General features: G+C 40.2%; 1 protein-coding gene across 3 annotated transcripts in view; it reads right to left on the bottom strand.

The window, feature by feature from the left end:
• mtrr (5-methyltetrahydrofolate-homocysteine methyltransferase reductase) overlaps nt 1-18,532 on the bottom strand; it is a 206,346-nt gene that overhangs the window by 95,888 nt on the left and 91,926 nt on the right. For all 3 annotated transcript variants that reach the window (XM_031903494.1, XM_018094927.2, XM_031903495.1), the window contains exons 6-7: nt 8,124-8,246; nt 4,009-4,162 (exon numbers count right to left, since the gene is read on the bottom strand). In XM_031903494.1, coding sequence (XP_031759354.1) covers nt 4,009-4,162; nt 8,124-8,246 — 277 coding nt within the window. The remainder of the gene's footprint in view (nt 1-4,008; nt 4,163-8,123; nt 8,247-18,532) is intronic.

Genomic DNA, 18,532 nt, shown 5'->3' with positions numbered 1-18,532 from the left:
CTCCAGCAAGGCAGGTCTGTCAGTCTGCTGCCTTGTGTTACATTGTTTCAATAGTCTGAGCCCCCAGGGCAGAGAATAGAAAAAGACAGGCAGACACTGCTTTTAAAGGAGAAAGAAAGGTAAAAACTAAGTAAGCTTTATCAGAAAGGTCTATGTAAATACAGCCATAGCACTCACAGAAACGCTGCACTGACTTCTCTGAAAAAAAGATTTCTTGTGTCTGTAATTCCTGTGTCACAGACCTCAAGAATGCTAAGAATTCTCTCCCCCACCTTAGGAATGTGGATCTGAGCCAATCAGCAGGAAGCTGACTCTTAAGGGGAGATTTATTAGGACACGAATGCTCGTAGCGTTCATTCGAACGGTCCGGTCGTATTTTCGTGCTTGCGCAACATTTTTGTACGCCCGCACAACTGTTACATAAGCTTGCGTGACTTTTTCGTGCGCTTCTGCCGTTGTTTACAATTGTTCGGTACGAAAATTTTGTGACTTTCAGATCGCCAATACGATATTATCGTGACTAATGCGATTTTTTCGTAAGCATTTTCATGATATTTGTGATCTTCAGAAATTATTGTATGCAATCTGAATTTTTCCCATTCAGGATTCGAACTCGTGTTTTAATGAATCGGCCCCATAGTCTTACTAACTGAGCATGTTCACTTGGTCTGGGTGTCTGTTTAGGAGCAAGGCTTTATGGGAACTTTCTTTACACAGCTCAGCGTTTTTTCTTCCTGTTTGGCTTCTGATCTTCTGAACAGGTAAAATATGGGGAGCCTTATGGGCACTATTGAGACAACTGAATATATACAAATATCAAAAACAATTGCAAATATGTAATGAATGTATATTGCAAAGTTGCTTAAACTTATGTTTTCTTTTATAAGGCAAACAATTATGTTTTGGGTTGAATTGTCCTTTAATATCGTCTGTCGGTATCCATTTTGTTTAGTAGTGGTACGTGTTTTATAAGCCACAGTGGGCAGGTGTTTATTTACTTAACATTTCACTGCAATTATAAACCTAAAAGTGCCTCTAGCACTACAAACACTAGTCCTATACTTCCTTATATCCATTATTTATTTATTTTCTTGTCAACAATTTTATGCAGAACTTTACAGAGAATTTACATCATTCACATCAGTCCCTGCCCAAGTGGAGCTTACAATTTAAGGTCCTTATCTCATTAACATACTGGCTGGTTGATTGACTTTTGATTTTACCCTACTGTAAGTTTTTTTGGAGTGGGCTTGGACAACATACAAACAACTTGCAGATAGTGCCTATGCCAGAATTCAACTAAGGACCCCAGCACTGCACAGCAGATGTGTTACCCCCTGAGATACCACCCTATATCGTTAATTATGTTTTCATTTGTGGCCAAACCTTCTACATATTGTTAGAAAAGATACACAAAACTGAAAAAGGTGGACAGTATTACCATTTAGTTTATTTTAAGATTGTTGATACAACCACAAGCAATGCTTTTCATGACCTCAAGTCTAAGGTCAAGTCTCAAGTCAAGTGACATAATAAGGGCTCCCCTTGGGGGTGCAAGTGCAAGAGCACTTAAGGGAACAAGAGTGTGCCCCTTAGCGCTCATTCTTCAACCCCTCCTCCTGCAAGTTTCTGCACCAACCTCAGATTAAAAAATCCAGCGTTGTGCCTCCTACAGCTTCATAACTTGCACACCTACATGCCTCCACCCACATGACTCTCTTGTATAAAGCTTTGCCTAATGCAGTCAGTGCTTGAATCAAAGTGCAGTTCACCTCCTATTTATTGCCACATATAAATAAGACAACCCAGAGATGCTGTTAAAGGGGATGTAATGTTAAAGGGGATGTAATACACTGAATTAAGGGATTCTGTGTCTGTCTATAAAGATTCTCATTCATCCAGGTCATGATATACAGTATCTAGTAGAATTAAAGGAGAAGGATGGGCTAATAAAGAGTGAATCTCAAGCTGCAGGCATACCTTCAGTTCTCTGAATAGTGCCCTTAAGTCTCCACATATTTCTCCTGTTCAGATGATCAGAAGCCTAGACTATGAGGAATCAGATCCACATTCCTGAGGGGGGGGACAACAAATATTGTTTCTTTTGCCAGAGAAATTAGTGCAGCATTTCTGTGAGTGCTTATGGCTGTATTTACCTTTCTGATAAAGCTTACCGTACTTAGTTTTTACCTTTCCTTCTCCTTTAAGTCTAAAATAGACATTTATGAGTTTTCTTGAAAACATTTCACCACTCATCTGTGTGGCTTCTTCAGTTGTCTGAAGAAGCAACTTGGATGAGTGGTAAAATGTTCTGCCTGCACACTCTGTCTGTGCTAACCTCTGTACATTGGATTCACATTGTGTTGCTCTGGGTTCTTACACAGCTTGTAGTAGCAATAATGCAACAAACTGAACACACAATAAGGCCCACACATAATTAGTCATGAAAGTGTCTTACTTGTCTTACTGGTGTCCCATTAACAAACCGCTTGTACCAAGAAAGAATTTTAAATTGAATATTTTTAGAATTATATATTCAAAGGTACTTAACTGCATATGATCTTCGTCTTATGCTGTAATTACATTATAGCTCCTGCTAAAGGTTTAGTATGTTCATTTGAGATTACTAGATCAAACTGATTTTCATGATTTTTTACTGAATCAGTTATCTCACTGCTGCATTCTAAGAATGTTTGTAGCATTTCATACATGATTTTCATAGATTATTTTTTCAATAAAAGAGATTTTATATAGGGATGCACCAAACCCAGTTTTTTGGATTCAGGGGTTTGGCTGAATCCATCGTTGGGGATTCGGCCAAATACTGAACTTAATTAGCAAACACTATTTCACACGGTGACATTTAACCCTCCCAAATCCTAATTAGCAGATACTAATTAGGATTCAGATTGGCCAGGACCATGGATTCGGCCGAATTCTGCCGAAAAGGACAAATGCCAAACCAAATCCTGGATTTGGTGCATCCCTAGTTTTATATAGATAGTCCTGGTGTTAGCTGGTACATTGCACAACAAAGTTACTCCAGTATAGTGCTGGGCGGTATGACCAAAAATTTATATCACGGTATTTTTCAAAATTATATCGGTATCACGGTATTTGACGGTATTTTTTTTTCCCCATGCATGATTAGGTGACCACCCCAAACACCCGCCACCCGCACCCCCCCCACCACCCCAAACACCCCCCCATCCGCACGCAGCCCCCCCACCCCCACGCACGTCCCCACCCCACCCCAAACACCCCCCCATCCGCACGCACCCCCCCCACCCCAAACACCCCACCATCCGCACACACCCCCCCACCCCACCCCAAACACCCCCCCATCCGCACACACCCCCCAACCCCACCCCAAACACCCCCCATCCGCACACTCCCCCCCAACCCACCCCAAACACCCCCCATCCGCACACCCCCCCCCACCCCAAACACCCCCCATCCGCACACCCCCCCCCACCCCAAACACCCCCCCATCCGCACACCCCCCCCCCCCACCCCAAACAGCCCCCCATCCCCTTCACATAAATATAACCCCCCACCCCATCCCATCACAACCCCCCCAAACACAACCCCATCCCCTTCACATAAGTATAACCCCCCCATCCCCTTCACATAAATAACACCCCCCCCATCCCCTTCACATAAAATATAATTACTTGCCAGGCACCCCCACCCCCGACAGCTCACATTGGTATCCGACTCTGAATGCGATGGCGCTTTTGTAGAGTGTGCGCGCTGACGTCACGTGCGCGCTGACGTCACGTGCGCGCTGACGTCACGTGCGCACCCGGAAGTATTCAAGCACACCGGTATGGGGGTATGTAGAAAATACATATCGGTTTCAAAAAAAACACCGGTGATCGGTTTTTACCGGTATACCGCCCAGCACTACTCCAGTACACTTGACAAATGTGTGAATAGTACATTTCAACTTAGAAACATAATAAACATGTATGTAACATTAACTAAATATTAACCAGCTATATTTACCTTTTTTTTTTGTTCCAAGTTTGACACCCAAGTGTACTTGGCAGTCCCTTTTTTCTGCCAAAGTAAGTTTCTCAAGAAGCATCTCCACTTCTTCATGGGGATTAGGACAGATTATGGAAAATGAATCTCCAGGCTGGAATTCTGCTGAAGTATTCTTGTGGAAAGAAAAAAAAACCAATGTAATCTGGAACCAAAAAGCATTCCTGTATCACCTTGCACCCCCAAGACCCTCAAACAATGAAGGGGTATAAAATGGTATAACACATTATCTGTATATAATATTATCTAGTGTTTTAAAAGAAATAACCAAAATGCAAAATAGGAAAATACATACATCCATGTTATATAAGGGTAGGGTTTCTTAAAGGGGACCTGTCACCTAAAATAACAAGTCAACCCAGAAAAAAAAATTTGCTTAATAAAACAAAACAAAACAAAAGCCTAAGCAGCTTTGCAATATACATTCATTACAAATTTGTAAATTTGTAAGTTATTTTTATATATTATTGCTATTTAAAGCAGCTTTGCCTGTCCTTTCCTATTCTCTGCCATGATGGCTCAGACTGTTGAAACAATGTAACAAAAGCAAGCAGACTGATAGACCTGTCTTGCTGGAGGAGTTTGCCCTTTGCAACATTGTTTAAAAGGTAAAAACCAGGAGACTTCTGGTGGGCAGACCCTTGAGAGGATGCCATTCTAAAAAGTTGGGGAGAAAATTCATTTTCAGTAGATTAAGACGCCCCATTAAGTGTAAATTTTGGGTCAACTGGTCCTGTCCAGCTTCTTAAAAATTTTCTTACTAACCTCATCATAAAAAATTTGTCCCAACCCTGATTGCTGCTCATAATGCCATTCTCCAGAACTAATTTTGAATGTGATCCCTTAACAAGCCTTTAAATAATTTTCCCACCACAGATTCCAAAATTACTAGCCTATTAATTGCCAGGGTGAGATTGTAATCCCCTTTAAAATATTTGAATTATATAATCTTTTCTCCAATTCATAGGTACCATACCAGATGAAAAAAAGCCTGAGAAAATTAGAAATAGAGGATGGTCTAAAACTGCTCTCAGTACCCGAGGGTGTATTGCATTTTGCCCTGGTGCCTTTTTCACATTTAGTAAACCTTTATGTACCATGTCCTGTGTCAACCACTGACCAGACTGAGCTAAGCCAACAGTGCAGCTATTGGGTGGGTCTTGAAACTCTGGCTTCTCTTTGTATACACAGAGGAAAAGAACTGATTTAGCATATTTGCCTTTTCTGTTTCCATTATAACCATATTATTACCATTACTATTTTTCCTTATTTACTTCTTTACTTTCAAATTAAGTCACATGGGGTGGTTCTTAGCACTCCTTCATTTACTTCTATTCTTAAGGGAGTAAACTGAGAACAGTAATGATTTATTATTATTTTGAACGACAACCATTTCTGTTCTGTGTTTTTAGCAGAAAACATAATGCCCTAATCTATGCTCTGAAGGACAGTCCCTTAAGGAGGTTAAATGTAAAATTGTTGCCCCAGTGTATATTTATTAAAATATACTGTAATGTCACCCACTGTGACCTATAGCACTTATATTTGCCTATTTGTGTCTGTTAGTTACCCTCCCATATAGATTGTAAGCTCTACGGGGCAGGGACCTCCTTCATCTTGTGTTTCTGACTCTTATTGCAACTGTACCTTGTATTTATTTGTATTTATTGTTGTACTTTGTATTTATCCATTATCTTTAACCCCCTGTCTGTATTAATGAATTCTACTGTACAGCGCTGCGTACATAAGTAGCGCTTTATAAATAAAGATATACATACATATACATGAGATAACATTATGCTCACTATTACCCACTAATTGCACATTCGCTATACATTCTGAGAATATGCATACAAAATTTTCCATCATCACTTCCTCCTTTATACTGGCTAAATAGTTTTGCTCCTTATACATAATCCAGTACTGAAATACTATTTATAAAATAGTAATTCCTTTTTTTTTTTTTTTTTTTAACTGAGACACCAGGCAAGCCATTCTATTTTGCCAGGATGCCAGGTGCCAAGAGCACACTGTGCTTTTTCTTCACTGGTGTATCAGCTGCCTTCAGCCCAGTCTCTGCAACTGCACTGACAGGCTAAGCATGGACCTATTAGTGTACACAGGACAGATTTTGGTGCCACAATACCAACTTTCACGTTTCTATGGTGAAATCCATCGTGTGTGTGCTTGCCAACAGGCTGATGCTGTGTTGCTACCTCGCAGAGCCATAAAGCTCAAAACTCAACGGTCTGCTTGTCACTGTGTCTGATAAAATTAAACATGCCATAGCAGAAAATTTAAATAGATGGATCTCTGTCCCAAACCATTTGTTTGAGGCGTTAATGCAGAATAGTTGGTTTCAGTCAATTCTTTGACATCGAAAATACGCTTTAAAAAGCCTTTCCCTGTATGCCACCAGCTTCAGCACATAGCAAAAATGCCATTAAATACCAGAAGTAGTTGTACATCAATATCCCATTATTAAGCTTGGATGTCTATAACCTTCAGTCTAAAATGAAGTATCGCCTTTTAACAACAATTGTCCTTTATTTAATCAGAGAAAATCAAAAAGCCCCAAACTAAACAGCATGGTTACAACATTTTGGGTCCTGGCTCATAGGTTAAGATCCTTTGTTTTATTAACTGCTGGCACTTGGTCAACCCATCCAACGAAAGATAAAGAGAAAAGTGACTGGGAAGAGGTGGAAGACAATCTCTACTCCCTATTAACCCTTTCACTGCCAGCCATTTTGAACCAAAGTGGAACTTTTACTGCCAGACAGTTTTTGAACATTTTGCACTGTTTCACTTTAGGGGCCTTTCTTCGGGGGTACTTTTAGTTTACCCAGGAAAACAATGTATCGTTTTTTTCAGGACAAACTAAGCTTTCAAAATTTTGTAGAATTTTGGTGTAATTCCAATTCTGTAACAAGATATAGGCTTCTAAATGTCTACAAAATTAAAAAAAAATCATATTTTCCATAATATAAACACACATACCAGAAACAAAAATTATTTTATGCATGAAAATACAACTGATTTGGAAAGTCCCATGTCTCCTGAACGCACCAATACCAAATATATATAGTTTTATGGAGATTTCTCACTTGTATAGGTCAAAAACTCCCAGCAGTAAACTACCAAATTTCCAAAGCACTGCTCCAGAAAGCTGCATACTTTAGATTTCAAGGCCAAAAAATCCACTAACAGAAGGTTTATCCCAGAAAATTACACATTTCTGGAAAGAACAGATTCTGGGCAATCCAGAGTAGGCACAATTGTCTGTCTACTCCAAACTATCAAGTCACAATGCTTTCCTAAAGTTGTAGGTTTTAATCAAAATTTGTGAAGTTTTTAAAAAATCGCTTCAAAGCTTCCAGTCTATAGTATCTCCTACAGGTGATGAAGTAACCGAATAAAACAACCTAAATATGAACGCCAGGGGTCCACTGACCCCCATATGATCTATCACTTCTGTCATTTTATATTTTTGGGAATTACACATTCCCAATTCAAAATGGGTACCCATGTCTTTCTACTTGCTACTCAAAATTACCAAGCCGCAAAGCTTTCCTAAAGCTGGCAATTTTGATTACATTTCCAAAAATCCCCTCAAAGCTTCCACTTTGCAGCATCTTATCTCCCACATTAGCATTAGGTACCAAGATAAAACACCCTGAATTTGAACGCCAGGGGTCCTCTGAACAGTTTGATGCCCAATATGTATAGGTTTACCTAAGGATGTGGCATGTAGGGGCCCCAATGTGAACATACCCCCATATGATCTATCATTTCTGTCATTTCAGATCCTGCAAATTCAACACATTTACATCATTATATATGGGATAAAGCTAGTAAAAAGTATGCTCACCCAAGAAAGTCATATTTTTTTGGAAAGTAGACATTCTCCTGAATCTAAAATGGGTACCCATGTCTTTCTACTCCAAAGTACCAAGCTGCAAAGCATTTCTAAAGTTAACAATGTAAATAATACATGAGCACAATCTTCTACAGGAATAATTAGTGCAAGCATAAATTAGTTACACAGACACTATGAGAGAGAAACTTAAACTTACTGAAATATCCAACTCTAGCATTAATACAGTCTTCACTGCATCTGCAGATGTCAGCTCCTTTGCTTGTATTATAGAAATATTAAAAATCTTCTCTTCTGGATAAAGCAAGGAAAGGTCTGTACTCTGAAAAGAAGCAGACAACTGAAATAAGAACCATGTTTCATGTTTAAAGCAAATCTAAATCTGAATTAAATCTGTTTCATACAGTTTCCATGAATGTACAGCAACCATGGCATTCTTCTCATTAACTGTTTGCTTGTCTATAAAGATTAGAACAAATGGCATACCTCTAAATAACAAAGTCTAAAAGTTTTTCAAGCTTTCCTTTAGATAGCATGACTATTGGGAGATTTTTCACCTGCATTAAAAAAATTGCTACTACGGGCAACACATTTTCCTGAAAATGCCTTGAGGTACGCTAAAACGGGATTCACCACAACTTTACTTTACTTGCTGTGCTTAGGCTTAATCGCGGGAAAATATAAAAGCAAACATTTTCCCCTCAATTAAACAGAAACGCAACACAACAAATTACAAGAAAAATGTCAAATTTTACATCCTTTACAGTAAATCATGCCCTTTTTATGTCCACAAATATATTAAAGGAGACATATTGGATAAATGGGAAAAACCCTAATTTTGTAGGCAATTATGAATAATATACGGTGCTGGTTTCACTTTGGGCTAAACATTAATCCTCTCTGTAAAAATGGCCCCTTTATTGGAGCTCCCTATAGATCATATCACTTCTCTGTCCAAGTTTGAAATGGAGAGTGGGTGTGTCCTAATGGTCCCTGCCAGAAGCACAGTAGGAGGGGGAGAGCCAATCACAGCCTGGCACTCACACAAGCAAAGACAGGCTTCAGTTCCCTATCAGGGCAGCCTAGCTGCTGATTGGTTCCTATCCTACAGTGCAGTGTATGGAGGGCCGCCGGCTCCCCAGCTCATCCAGAGAATTCAGCCAGCAGGAAGTGGAACAGATGGGCAGGGCTAGTGGGGTTTTTGTGGAATTTCTCAATAAATCAGCGGGAAACACAACTTTTTTAGCACAATCCTTCTATATCTAGAGGAGTATAATTCCCTGGTACATTCATAATTTTTATAGGATATGTCTCCTTTAAAACCACCATTATTTCATAATGATTATTTGGGATGAGCTTTGCGTTCCTATCACAAATTACAATGCAAGAAACTTCCCTTCTATATGTCCTTAAATCTTTGCTATAACCCCAACATCAAGACTTCTTGTGGAAAATATGAAATTGTGTATTCAAAATAGCATAAACAGCCAGCTTTACATTTTGGTCCCAACTGGGACTTTTTTCAAGACAACCATGGCCTCAAACCAGTCAGCCCTTAAACTGTAATTTGCAGTTAGGTGAAGAATAAAGTGTACATGTGCTAGAACCATAAAAAGACCATCTTCAGGAATATAGCATAAATATTCCATATAAAACATTGTGCAAGTACAAGTAAAACACATCAATGTACTCATACAGCAGAAACATTAATAACAATTATGCTGGTTGTTGGAGGGTCCTAATACCAATCTAAAAATAAAAATAAAAAAATCCACTGGAGAGCCAAATGCTTTCTGTGTTGTTTATTAGTTTAGAGATGCATAGCACGCACTACATGTTTCGGACCTCTGGGGTCCTTCCTCTGGTGCAGTCGAGAACGCATTTGGCTCTCCAGTGGATTTTTTTATTTTTACATGGTACCTATTAGTAGACCTGGCGAAACCTACACCATTGTGATTGAGCCTTCTCACTGAATTTCACAATTTGTGGCACACCAGCTGTATTTTTCTTTTTGTCCTAATACCAATCTAGTTATACAGCTCATACAAAAAACAGTCATGTTTGTAAAAATGTGAATTGAATGTCACTGAATGAAATCTGATTGGTTGTTGTTGGCTCCATCCAGTTGAGAAACTTGCCTCAGGTGGCAGTGCCTGGCAAGTTACCAGGGGCAGCAAAAAGCCCCTATTGTGCACTATTGAGCACTCTGCACTAGCAATGTGGGCATCAATTTGGCCCTCTCAGGCATCCAGGATGCCTGACGTGGTGCTGGCTCTGCCCACTTTTTCTAACTTTGAACTGCAGTTACCCAGTGACTAACTCTGCAAAGTTTAGGGACCCGGGCAAACCAATAAAAGGCAATAAGTGAATTGTTACCGGCAGTTGGGGGGTGTGCCAACATTTTCTGACCTTATGTCAAAGTGCAAAGTTTGGGAACCCTGGCATTAAATGTGTAAAAATAGCCCCAATTTATATTTCCCAACTTAAATAAATTAGTGAAATTGTCTATAGTTATCCAGTAACAACATGTGCAAAGTTCGGGGACCCTTGCCTAAATAATGTCATAATGGCATTATTTTAAATTTAAAACAATAACATTCAATGGGTGAAATCTGAATGGCTGTTGGCTCCACCCACTTTTTCTAACGTTTAACCATAGTCCCCCAGTGACCAACTGTGGAAATACGGGGACAGGGTCGGACTTTTGAGACACTGAAGAGACACATCACTGAAACTACTACCCACATCACAGCAAGCTTTGGACCTATGGGATACAATAGCAATCAAAACTTGAAAGGGAAGTTTGAGAACAAACTTCATGTTGGGTTGAAAAACGTGAAGTCACTGAATGAAATCAAATCTGTTGTTGGCTCCGCCCACTTTTTCTAACCTTGGACCACAGTTATATAGTAAAAACCACTGTGCAAACTTTTAATAGTGTCTGAATGGCAGCAATTTAAATTTCCCCACTGAAAGTCAATGAGTGACATCTGATTGGTGGCTCCACCCACTTTTTCTAACCTGGAACTGCAGTTACCCAGTGACTAACTCTGCAAAGTTTGGGGACTCTAGGATTAATAGTTACAGAACGGCAACAGTTTAAATTTAAACCAATAAGAGTCAATAGGTGAATTGTGATTGGTGGTTGGTGACCACGCCCCCCTTTTTCTAACCTTTAGTGGAAGTCACCCAGTGACAAACAGTGGGCACCCTGGCATAAATAGTGTGAGAATGGCAGCATTTTAAATTTAAGTTAATAAAATTCAATGGATGGAATCTGATTGGCTGTTAGTGGCACAACCCAGTTTTCCTATTTTTGAATTGCAGTCCCCCACTGACCAACTGTGCAAAGTTTGGGAATTTAGGCATAAAAATTGTGAGACTGACAGCATTTTACATGTCACCATTGAAAGTAAATAGATGAAATGTGATTGGCTGTTGGTGTCTCCACCCACTTTTTTCTAACTTTGAATGGCAAATACCCAGTGAGTAACTCTGGAAAGTTTAACAACTCTGGAATTAATACTTAAATAATGGCATCAGTTAAATATAAACCAATGAAATTTAATGGGTGGAAATGGGTTGGCTGTTGGTGGCTCCGCCCACTTGTTCTAACCCTGAATACGTAGTGAGCCAGTGACTGACTGTGCAAAATTTGGGAACCCTTACATAAATAGTGTGAGAAAGGCAGAATTTTACATTTAAACCAAAAAAATTCAATAGGTGAAGTCTGATTGGCTGTTGGTGGCTCCACCCACTTTTTAAAACCTAAAAATGCAGTCTCCTAGTGACCCTGGTGTTAATACTGTGAGAATGGCATGAGGTTGAATTTCCCCATTGAAAACCAATAGTTCAAATCTGATTGGCTGCTGGTGGCTCCACCCACTTTTCCCAACTCTGAACCGCAGTTACCTGGTGACTAATTCTGCAAAGTTTGGGGACCTTAGTATTAATATTTAAAGAATCGCAGCAGTTTAAATGTAAACATATAAAGTCTAAAGTTGAAATCTTATTGGCTGTTGTTGGCCCCACCCCCTTTTCTAAACTTGGAACATAGTCACCCAGTGAAAAACTGTGCAAAGTTTGGGGACCCTGACATTAAACATGCGAGAATGGCAGCAGTTAAAATTTCCCCACTGAAAACCATGAAAGAAATGTGATTGGCTTTTGGCAGCCCCGCCCACTTTTCCTAAACCTTGAGTACATAGTCACCCAGTGATTGACTATACAAAGTTTGGAACCCTGGCATCAAACCGATTAAAATTCAATAGGTGAAATCTGATTGGCTGTTGGTGGCCCCGCCCACTTTTCAAAAAACTAAAACTGCAGTCCTCTAGTGACCAACTGTGAAATGTTTGGGGACCCTGGGGTTAATTCTGTGAGAATTGCAGCAGGTTGAATTTCCCCATTAAAAGTCAATTGGTAAAATCTGATTGGCGGTTGGTGGCTCCGCCCATTTAAAAAAATACAAAAAAACCCGTAAATGTGTCGTCACCCAGTGACTGACTATACAAAGTTTGGGAACCCCGGCAACAAACCAATAAAAATCAATAGGTGAAATCGGATTGGTTGTTGGTGGCTCCGCCTACTTTTCAAAAGTAAAACTGCAGTCCCCTAGTGACCAACTGTGAAAAGTTTGGGGACCCTGGGGTTAATACTGTGGGAATGGCAGCAGGTTTAACTTCCCCATTGAAAGTCAATAGGTAAACTCTGATTGGCTGTTGGGGGCTCCGTCCACTTTTTCTTATCTGGTGCCTAACCCTGCAAAGTTTGGGGCCCCGGTGTTATTACTGTAAGGATGACAGCAGGTTGAAGTTCCGCCAAGTCAATAGGTAAAATCTGATTGGCTGTTCACAGCTCCACCCACTTTTGGGCATCCAACAATCATCATATTTTCATTCAGGCTGACCCCATGACTGTGTGATTCAAGTTTGGGGAGTGTAATCTCAAAGCTGTAAGATTGGCAGCAGTTTCAATTTCCCCATAAAAGTCAATGGGTAAAATTTGATTGGCTGTTGTTGGCCCCTCCCACTTTGCAGTTTAAAAAAAAAAAAAAAAAAAAAAAAACTTGAATGCGTAGTCACCCAGTGACTGACTGTGCAAAGTTTGGGAACTCTGGCATCAAACCAATAAAAATCAATAGGTGAAATTTGATTGGCTGCTGGTGGCCTCGCCCACTTTTAAAACTAAAACTGCAGTCCCCTAGTGACCAAGTGTAAAAAGCTTGGGGACCCTGGGGTTAATACTGTGAGAATGGCAGCAGGTTGAATTTCTGCCAAATCAATAGGTAAAATCTGATTGGCTGTTCACAGCTCCGCCCACTTTTGGGCATCCTACAATCATCATATTTTCATTCAGGCTGACCCCATGACTATGTGATTTAAGTTTGGGGAATGTAGCCTCAAAGCTGTAAGATTGGCAGCAGTTTCAATTTTCCCATAAAAGTCAATGGGTGAAATTTGATTGGCTGTTGTTGGCCCCTCCCACTTTGGGGTCATCCAACAAATGTCGCTGTTTCATTCGGGCTGACCCCATTATTATGTTATTCAAGTTTGGGGGGTGTAGCTTCAAAGCTGTAAGTGTGGCAGCAGTTTGAAAATCTTCCCTGTCAAAGTCAATGGGAAAATTGGGGTGTTCGGAGGGGCGCCACAAAAAGAGGGGGGGGGCCGGATCGCTTAGAAAAGCACAAGCAACCTGCTCCGCTATAGGGCGAAGAAGTGTGGGGAGTTTGGGTGTTGTACCCCTAAAACTGTAGGAGGAGTAGCGTTTAGAAAATGGCAGGCGCTAAGAATAAGAAGAAACGGAAGAATAAGCCAAAGTTGAAGAACAGTATGTTGGGGTTTTCAACCCAACATAATTAAATTAAGCATCCCAAACACTATCTATAGAACTATTTTTTGCCAACTGAAGCGCCAGATGCATGGGTTAGAATTTTAAAAAATGTGAAGTGTATTACTGAGTATGACTTGTTTTCAGACAACCATCTGCACACATTATTTACCGATTACTCTTTTTCTTTTTTCTGTTTGTGTAAAAAAAAAAAAGAAAAAAAAAAGACGAACAACATTATGTTGGGTTTTTCAATCAACATAATAAGCCAGACGCAATATATAATTACTACAGCAAGAAATATCAATACATACAGTGCATAGTTCAATATTATATAACAGTTTCCAAAAAATAAGACAAATCAAGCAATGAAGAGGAAAGTATTATAAAAAGCCGTATAAGGCTGATGCCACACGAGGCGTAGGGCTGAAATTTTCGGCAAGCGGATAAACGCTTGCCTAAAATTCAGCCCTACGCCTCCTACTTGTGCCTGCACCCGAATGAATGGGATACGCTTGGGTGCAGGCACATGTAGTCGATATACGCAAGAAAACGCGAGACTTTGCATTCTCTCGCGTTTTCATGCGTATATCGGCTACATGTGCCTGCACCCGAGCGTATTCCATTCATTCGGGTGCAGGCACAAGTAGCAGGCGTAGGGCTGATTTAAAACGCTTGCCGAAATAATCAGCCCTACGCCGCGTGTGGCATCAGCCTAAATGATAGATTTGTAACTTAGTTTTGGGGCCCCCAACAACCAGGGCAGCGTAGTAAAGCATTAGATTAAGCAGCCTGCGCAGTGTGACTGTTATTAATGTTTCTATTATATACATTGACATGTTACTGTATATGCTATTGTGTTGTCTACTTTGGGTGTATATAATTGGGTTAAGGACATGTTTGAGCTGAGAAAGGTCTAAAAAATAAAGTTGACTGTTCTGTTCTATTTTGACTGCACAATTTGATTTTTTTTTTTACAAAAAAGAATGAATTTATACATTCCCCATCTGTGGGAAGGAAAAACACCATCTCCAATAAAGTTTGACACGCCCCCCCCTTACCTCATAATGCATTCCCTCTCCCAAGATGCCTCAGTAAATAATAAGCAAGACAGAATCCAATAATGCTGTAAATATTTTAATATTTAGGGAGGGAACAATGTGCTGCCTTCGGGACTGAGGGAAAAGGAATTTACGGTATGTATAAATTCATTCTTTCCCTCACGTCCCTTGGCAGCACTTACTTAGAAAGTTGAGTAGCAGTACTCTAAGGGGGGTGTTTTCTTTATAACTGAGCTAAGGACAGCCTTAGCAAAAGCTTCTTCCGCGGGTGCACCCACATGTAGTCCGTAATGTTCTGCGAAAGTTCTAAAGCTTGACCACGAAGCTATTCCGCAAATTTGATCCAAAGACACTCCACTGCTGTTAGCACGTGAGGCTGACTGCATGGGTTGAATGGGCCTTAAGCTCTTCTGCAACTGGTTTTCCAACCGATGTGTATGCAACAGAAATTGCTGGAAATTGTCATTTTTGATGCAGTTTTGCCCTCCTTCGAAATCCTGAATGGTTGGACTCTTGTTAAGTAGCAATGAATGCATCTCTTAATGTCCAGACAATGAAGTTTTCTTTCTCTACTATCCTTTGGTTTAGGAAAAAACACAGAGTATAACTTCAACTATTATGAAATTCAGATGACATTTTAGCCCTGAAGGTTGGATGTGCTCTCAAAACGACCCTGTCCTGGAAGGTCTGAAGAAATGGCTCTTCCCCTGCACGCCTCGCAGAGCATATAGCTACTAGAAACACTGTCTTGATTGACAAATAAAATAAAGAAGATCTTCAATAACCAAAGCTGATAACCCATGTCTTACCATGATATCCCTCTCGGCCTCCACGCTGCCAGTTGTAGAGCGGCGGGGTTCAGATGAAACACAGATCCCTGAGATAGGAGATCGTTTTTCACTGGAAGGACCCATGGAGGACTGATGGAGAGGACTGGTAGATCTGTATACCAGCTCCTCCTGGCCCAGGCCAGAGCAATCAAAATTACTTCTGCTGTGCAAGTTGAAATCACTTTCCCTATCATGGGAAATGGGGGAAAAATGTATGCCCGAGTAAATGCCCAATCCTGGACCAAGGCATCTTCTGCCTCTTCCCCCTGGCCTGCCATCAGTGAAAAGAATCAAGTTTTTTGTTGTGCTTTAAAGCCATTACGTCTATTTCTGGTTCTCCTCACTAGACTCCATTCTCCTGGGAGTATACTTTTGCGGCTCAGAAAATCTGCCTTTGTATTTGAAAGGCCTGAAATATGACGTGCTGAGAGGCTTTCTAAGTGCAGTTCTGCCAAAGTAATTATTTTTTATAAATAATGTTCTTGATTCTAGATGTTTGCTTTTGGAACCTCCTTGATGGTTTATATAATATGCTACCGCCACATTGTCTGTGTGAATCAAAACATTGCAACCCTTTATGGACTTTTTGAAGGATAGCAGAGCCCTCCATACTGCTTCTAACTCTAGGGAATTTGATGGAAGATGAACCATTTCTTTTTCCCAGGAACCTTGTTTTATCTGGTTTCTCCAATAAGCACCCCAACCTCTTTTGCTTGCATCTGTTGTAATAATTTGAGGTGTAGCTGGAAAAAGAGGGGAGCCATTTAAGAGGTTCTCGGTTAGAAGCCACCAATCCAGAGTTTTCCTTAGCCTGTGAGGCACAGAAACTTTGTGATTTAGAGAGGATCTGTGATTATTCCAAATTGAGTTTACTAATCACTGAAGATTGGTTATTTGAGCCTGAGCCCATGGGACTGGCTCTATTACTGAAGAAAAAAGGCCTAGGATCTCTCGACAATGTCTTATAGTGGATTTTTCCCTTTTCTGGAAATGTTGTACTTGTTCCTTGATTTTTGAAATCTTCCTTTGTGGAAGAGAGATTCTACCTTCTCAGTATCCCAAGACATGCCTAAAAATTTAATTTTTCTGAAGGGAGCAGATTTGATTTTTCCCAGTTTATCAGCCAACCCAGGGATTGAAATAATGGAAAGGGGATGGTGAAGCACCATAGTTGATCTTGCCTTTATTAGACAATCGTCTAGGTATGGTATTATAGCAACACCTAAAGTTCTTAGGTGAGCAGCGACTATGACCATAACCTTGGTAAAAACCCTTGGGGCGCTTGAAATTCCAAAGGGTAGGGCTGTAAACTGTACCTGTACCTGTAAATCTGTACCCCTTCTTATGGCCAGCCTTAAATATTTTTGATGACAAGGTCTTACAGGAAAATGTAGATAAGCATTTTGTAAATCCAAGATAACCATTACCTCTTCTTTGTGTTGCAATTGTGGATCTTAAGGACTCCATTCTGAATCTTTTCTTTAGGATGAATTGATTTAGAAATCTTAAGTCTATTATTGTTCTGAATTTCCCATTTGGTTTTGGTATTATTTATGAGTAACTCCTCGCTGTGCGGTATTGGCACCAAAACATTGGAATCTTTGAATTCTTGTATCTCATCTTCCAAAGCCCGTATTACTAAATCTTTTACTGGAGCCAACGTTTCTACATATTTTATTGGGGGAAAAGACTCTAATTCTATAACATTAGTTGAAGAACCCAACTGTCTCTTGTTATCTTTTTCCACTCTTGAAGAAAGTCCTTTAGTCTTCCCCCATACGGAGTCATGCTGAGAAAGGCCACTAAAGCTTGGACGACCTCTCCATCTTGCAGGTCTACCTCTAGATTGGTAATATGGCCTATCTTTTGATGATTTATTACTTCTCCAGTCTTGTCTGTACTTATATGAAGTACAAACGTCTTGTAGTTTTTCCTGAGGTAGGCTCCTTACCTTGTCATCAGATTTTTTTCTCTACTAGTAATTCCAGTTCTGACCCAAAAAGCTTTTCCCCCTCAAAGGGTAAATTAAGTAACCAATTTATAAAGGCTATGTCAGGGACCCATTGTTTTAGCCAAAAAGTCCTCCCAGCTGAAGCAGCAAAAGCTGTGTTTTTTGCCAGATCATCAATAGAAGCTAAAACGGCTTCCGTTAAAAACGCTGATGCAGAAGCAAGCATAGGCAAGTCAGCTGACAGCTTCTCTCTCAAGATGCCCTTCCTAAGGGCTTTTTCCAGCTGAGAAATCCAGACTTTAAGAGATCTGGCTACTTATGCAGCCATTTTGCTGGTTTAAACTCTGCTGCAGCTGCCAAATAGGTTTTTCTCAAAGCCCCTTCAGCTTGCCTCTCCATAGGATCCTTAAGGCCAGTGATGTCCTCTAAAGGAAGTGTTATCTTCTTTATTGTTTGAGCTACTCGTGAATCCAGTTTAGGAACGTCTTCCCAACATTTTACCTCATCAGGGTCAAATGGAAAAAGCATGTTAAATTTATTTTGCAGTATCCACTTCCTGTCAAGGATAGACCACTACTTCTTTATTTGTTCTTTGATTGCTATATCAATAGGATAAGAGGCTTTGCGCCTATTTATATTTGCAAATAATTTACTTGATTTTTAGGGGGTTTAGAGATGATTCTTCCAACCTCAGTCTCTCTTACTGCTACAATAAGATTATCAATCTCATGCAAGGGAAAAAAATCTTCCTGCTCTGAAAAATTTTCCTCATCTGAATCAGAGTCAGGTCTGAACCTTGAGATGCCTTCCCCTGCAGAAGACTCTGAGGAAATATCCTCATAGAGTGGGCTATTATCCTGTAAAGACTCTTTATTATGCGCAGGCTGTTTAAAGAATTCAAAAGCTTGCATCATAGCTTCCTTCATCCAGGATACTA

This window comes from Xenopus tropicalis, chromosome 6, assembly GCF_000004195.4.
Source record: "Xenopus tropicalis strain Nigerian chromosome 6, UCB_Xtro_10.0, whole genome shotgun sequence".
In the NCBI taxonomy this organism is placed as follows: domain Eukaryota; kingdom Metazoa; phylum Chordata; class Amphibia; order Anura; family Pipidae; genus Xenopus; species Xenopus tropicalis.
The sequence above is the reverse complement of the archived record's forward strand: the minus strand, read 5'-3'. Positions and strand labels throughout refer to the sequence as shown.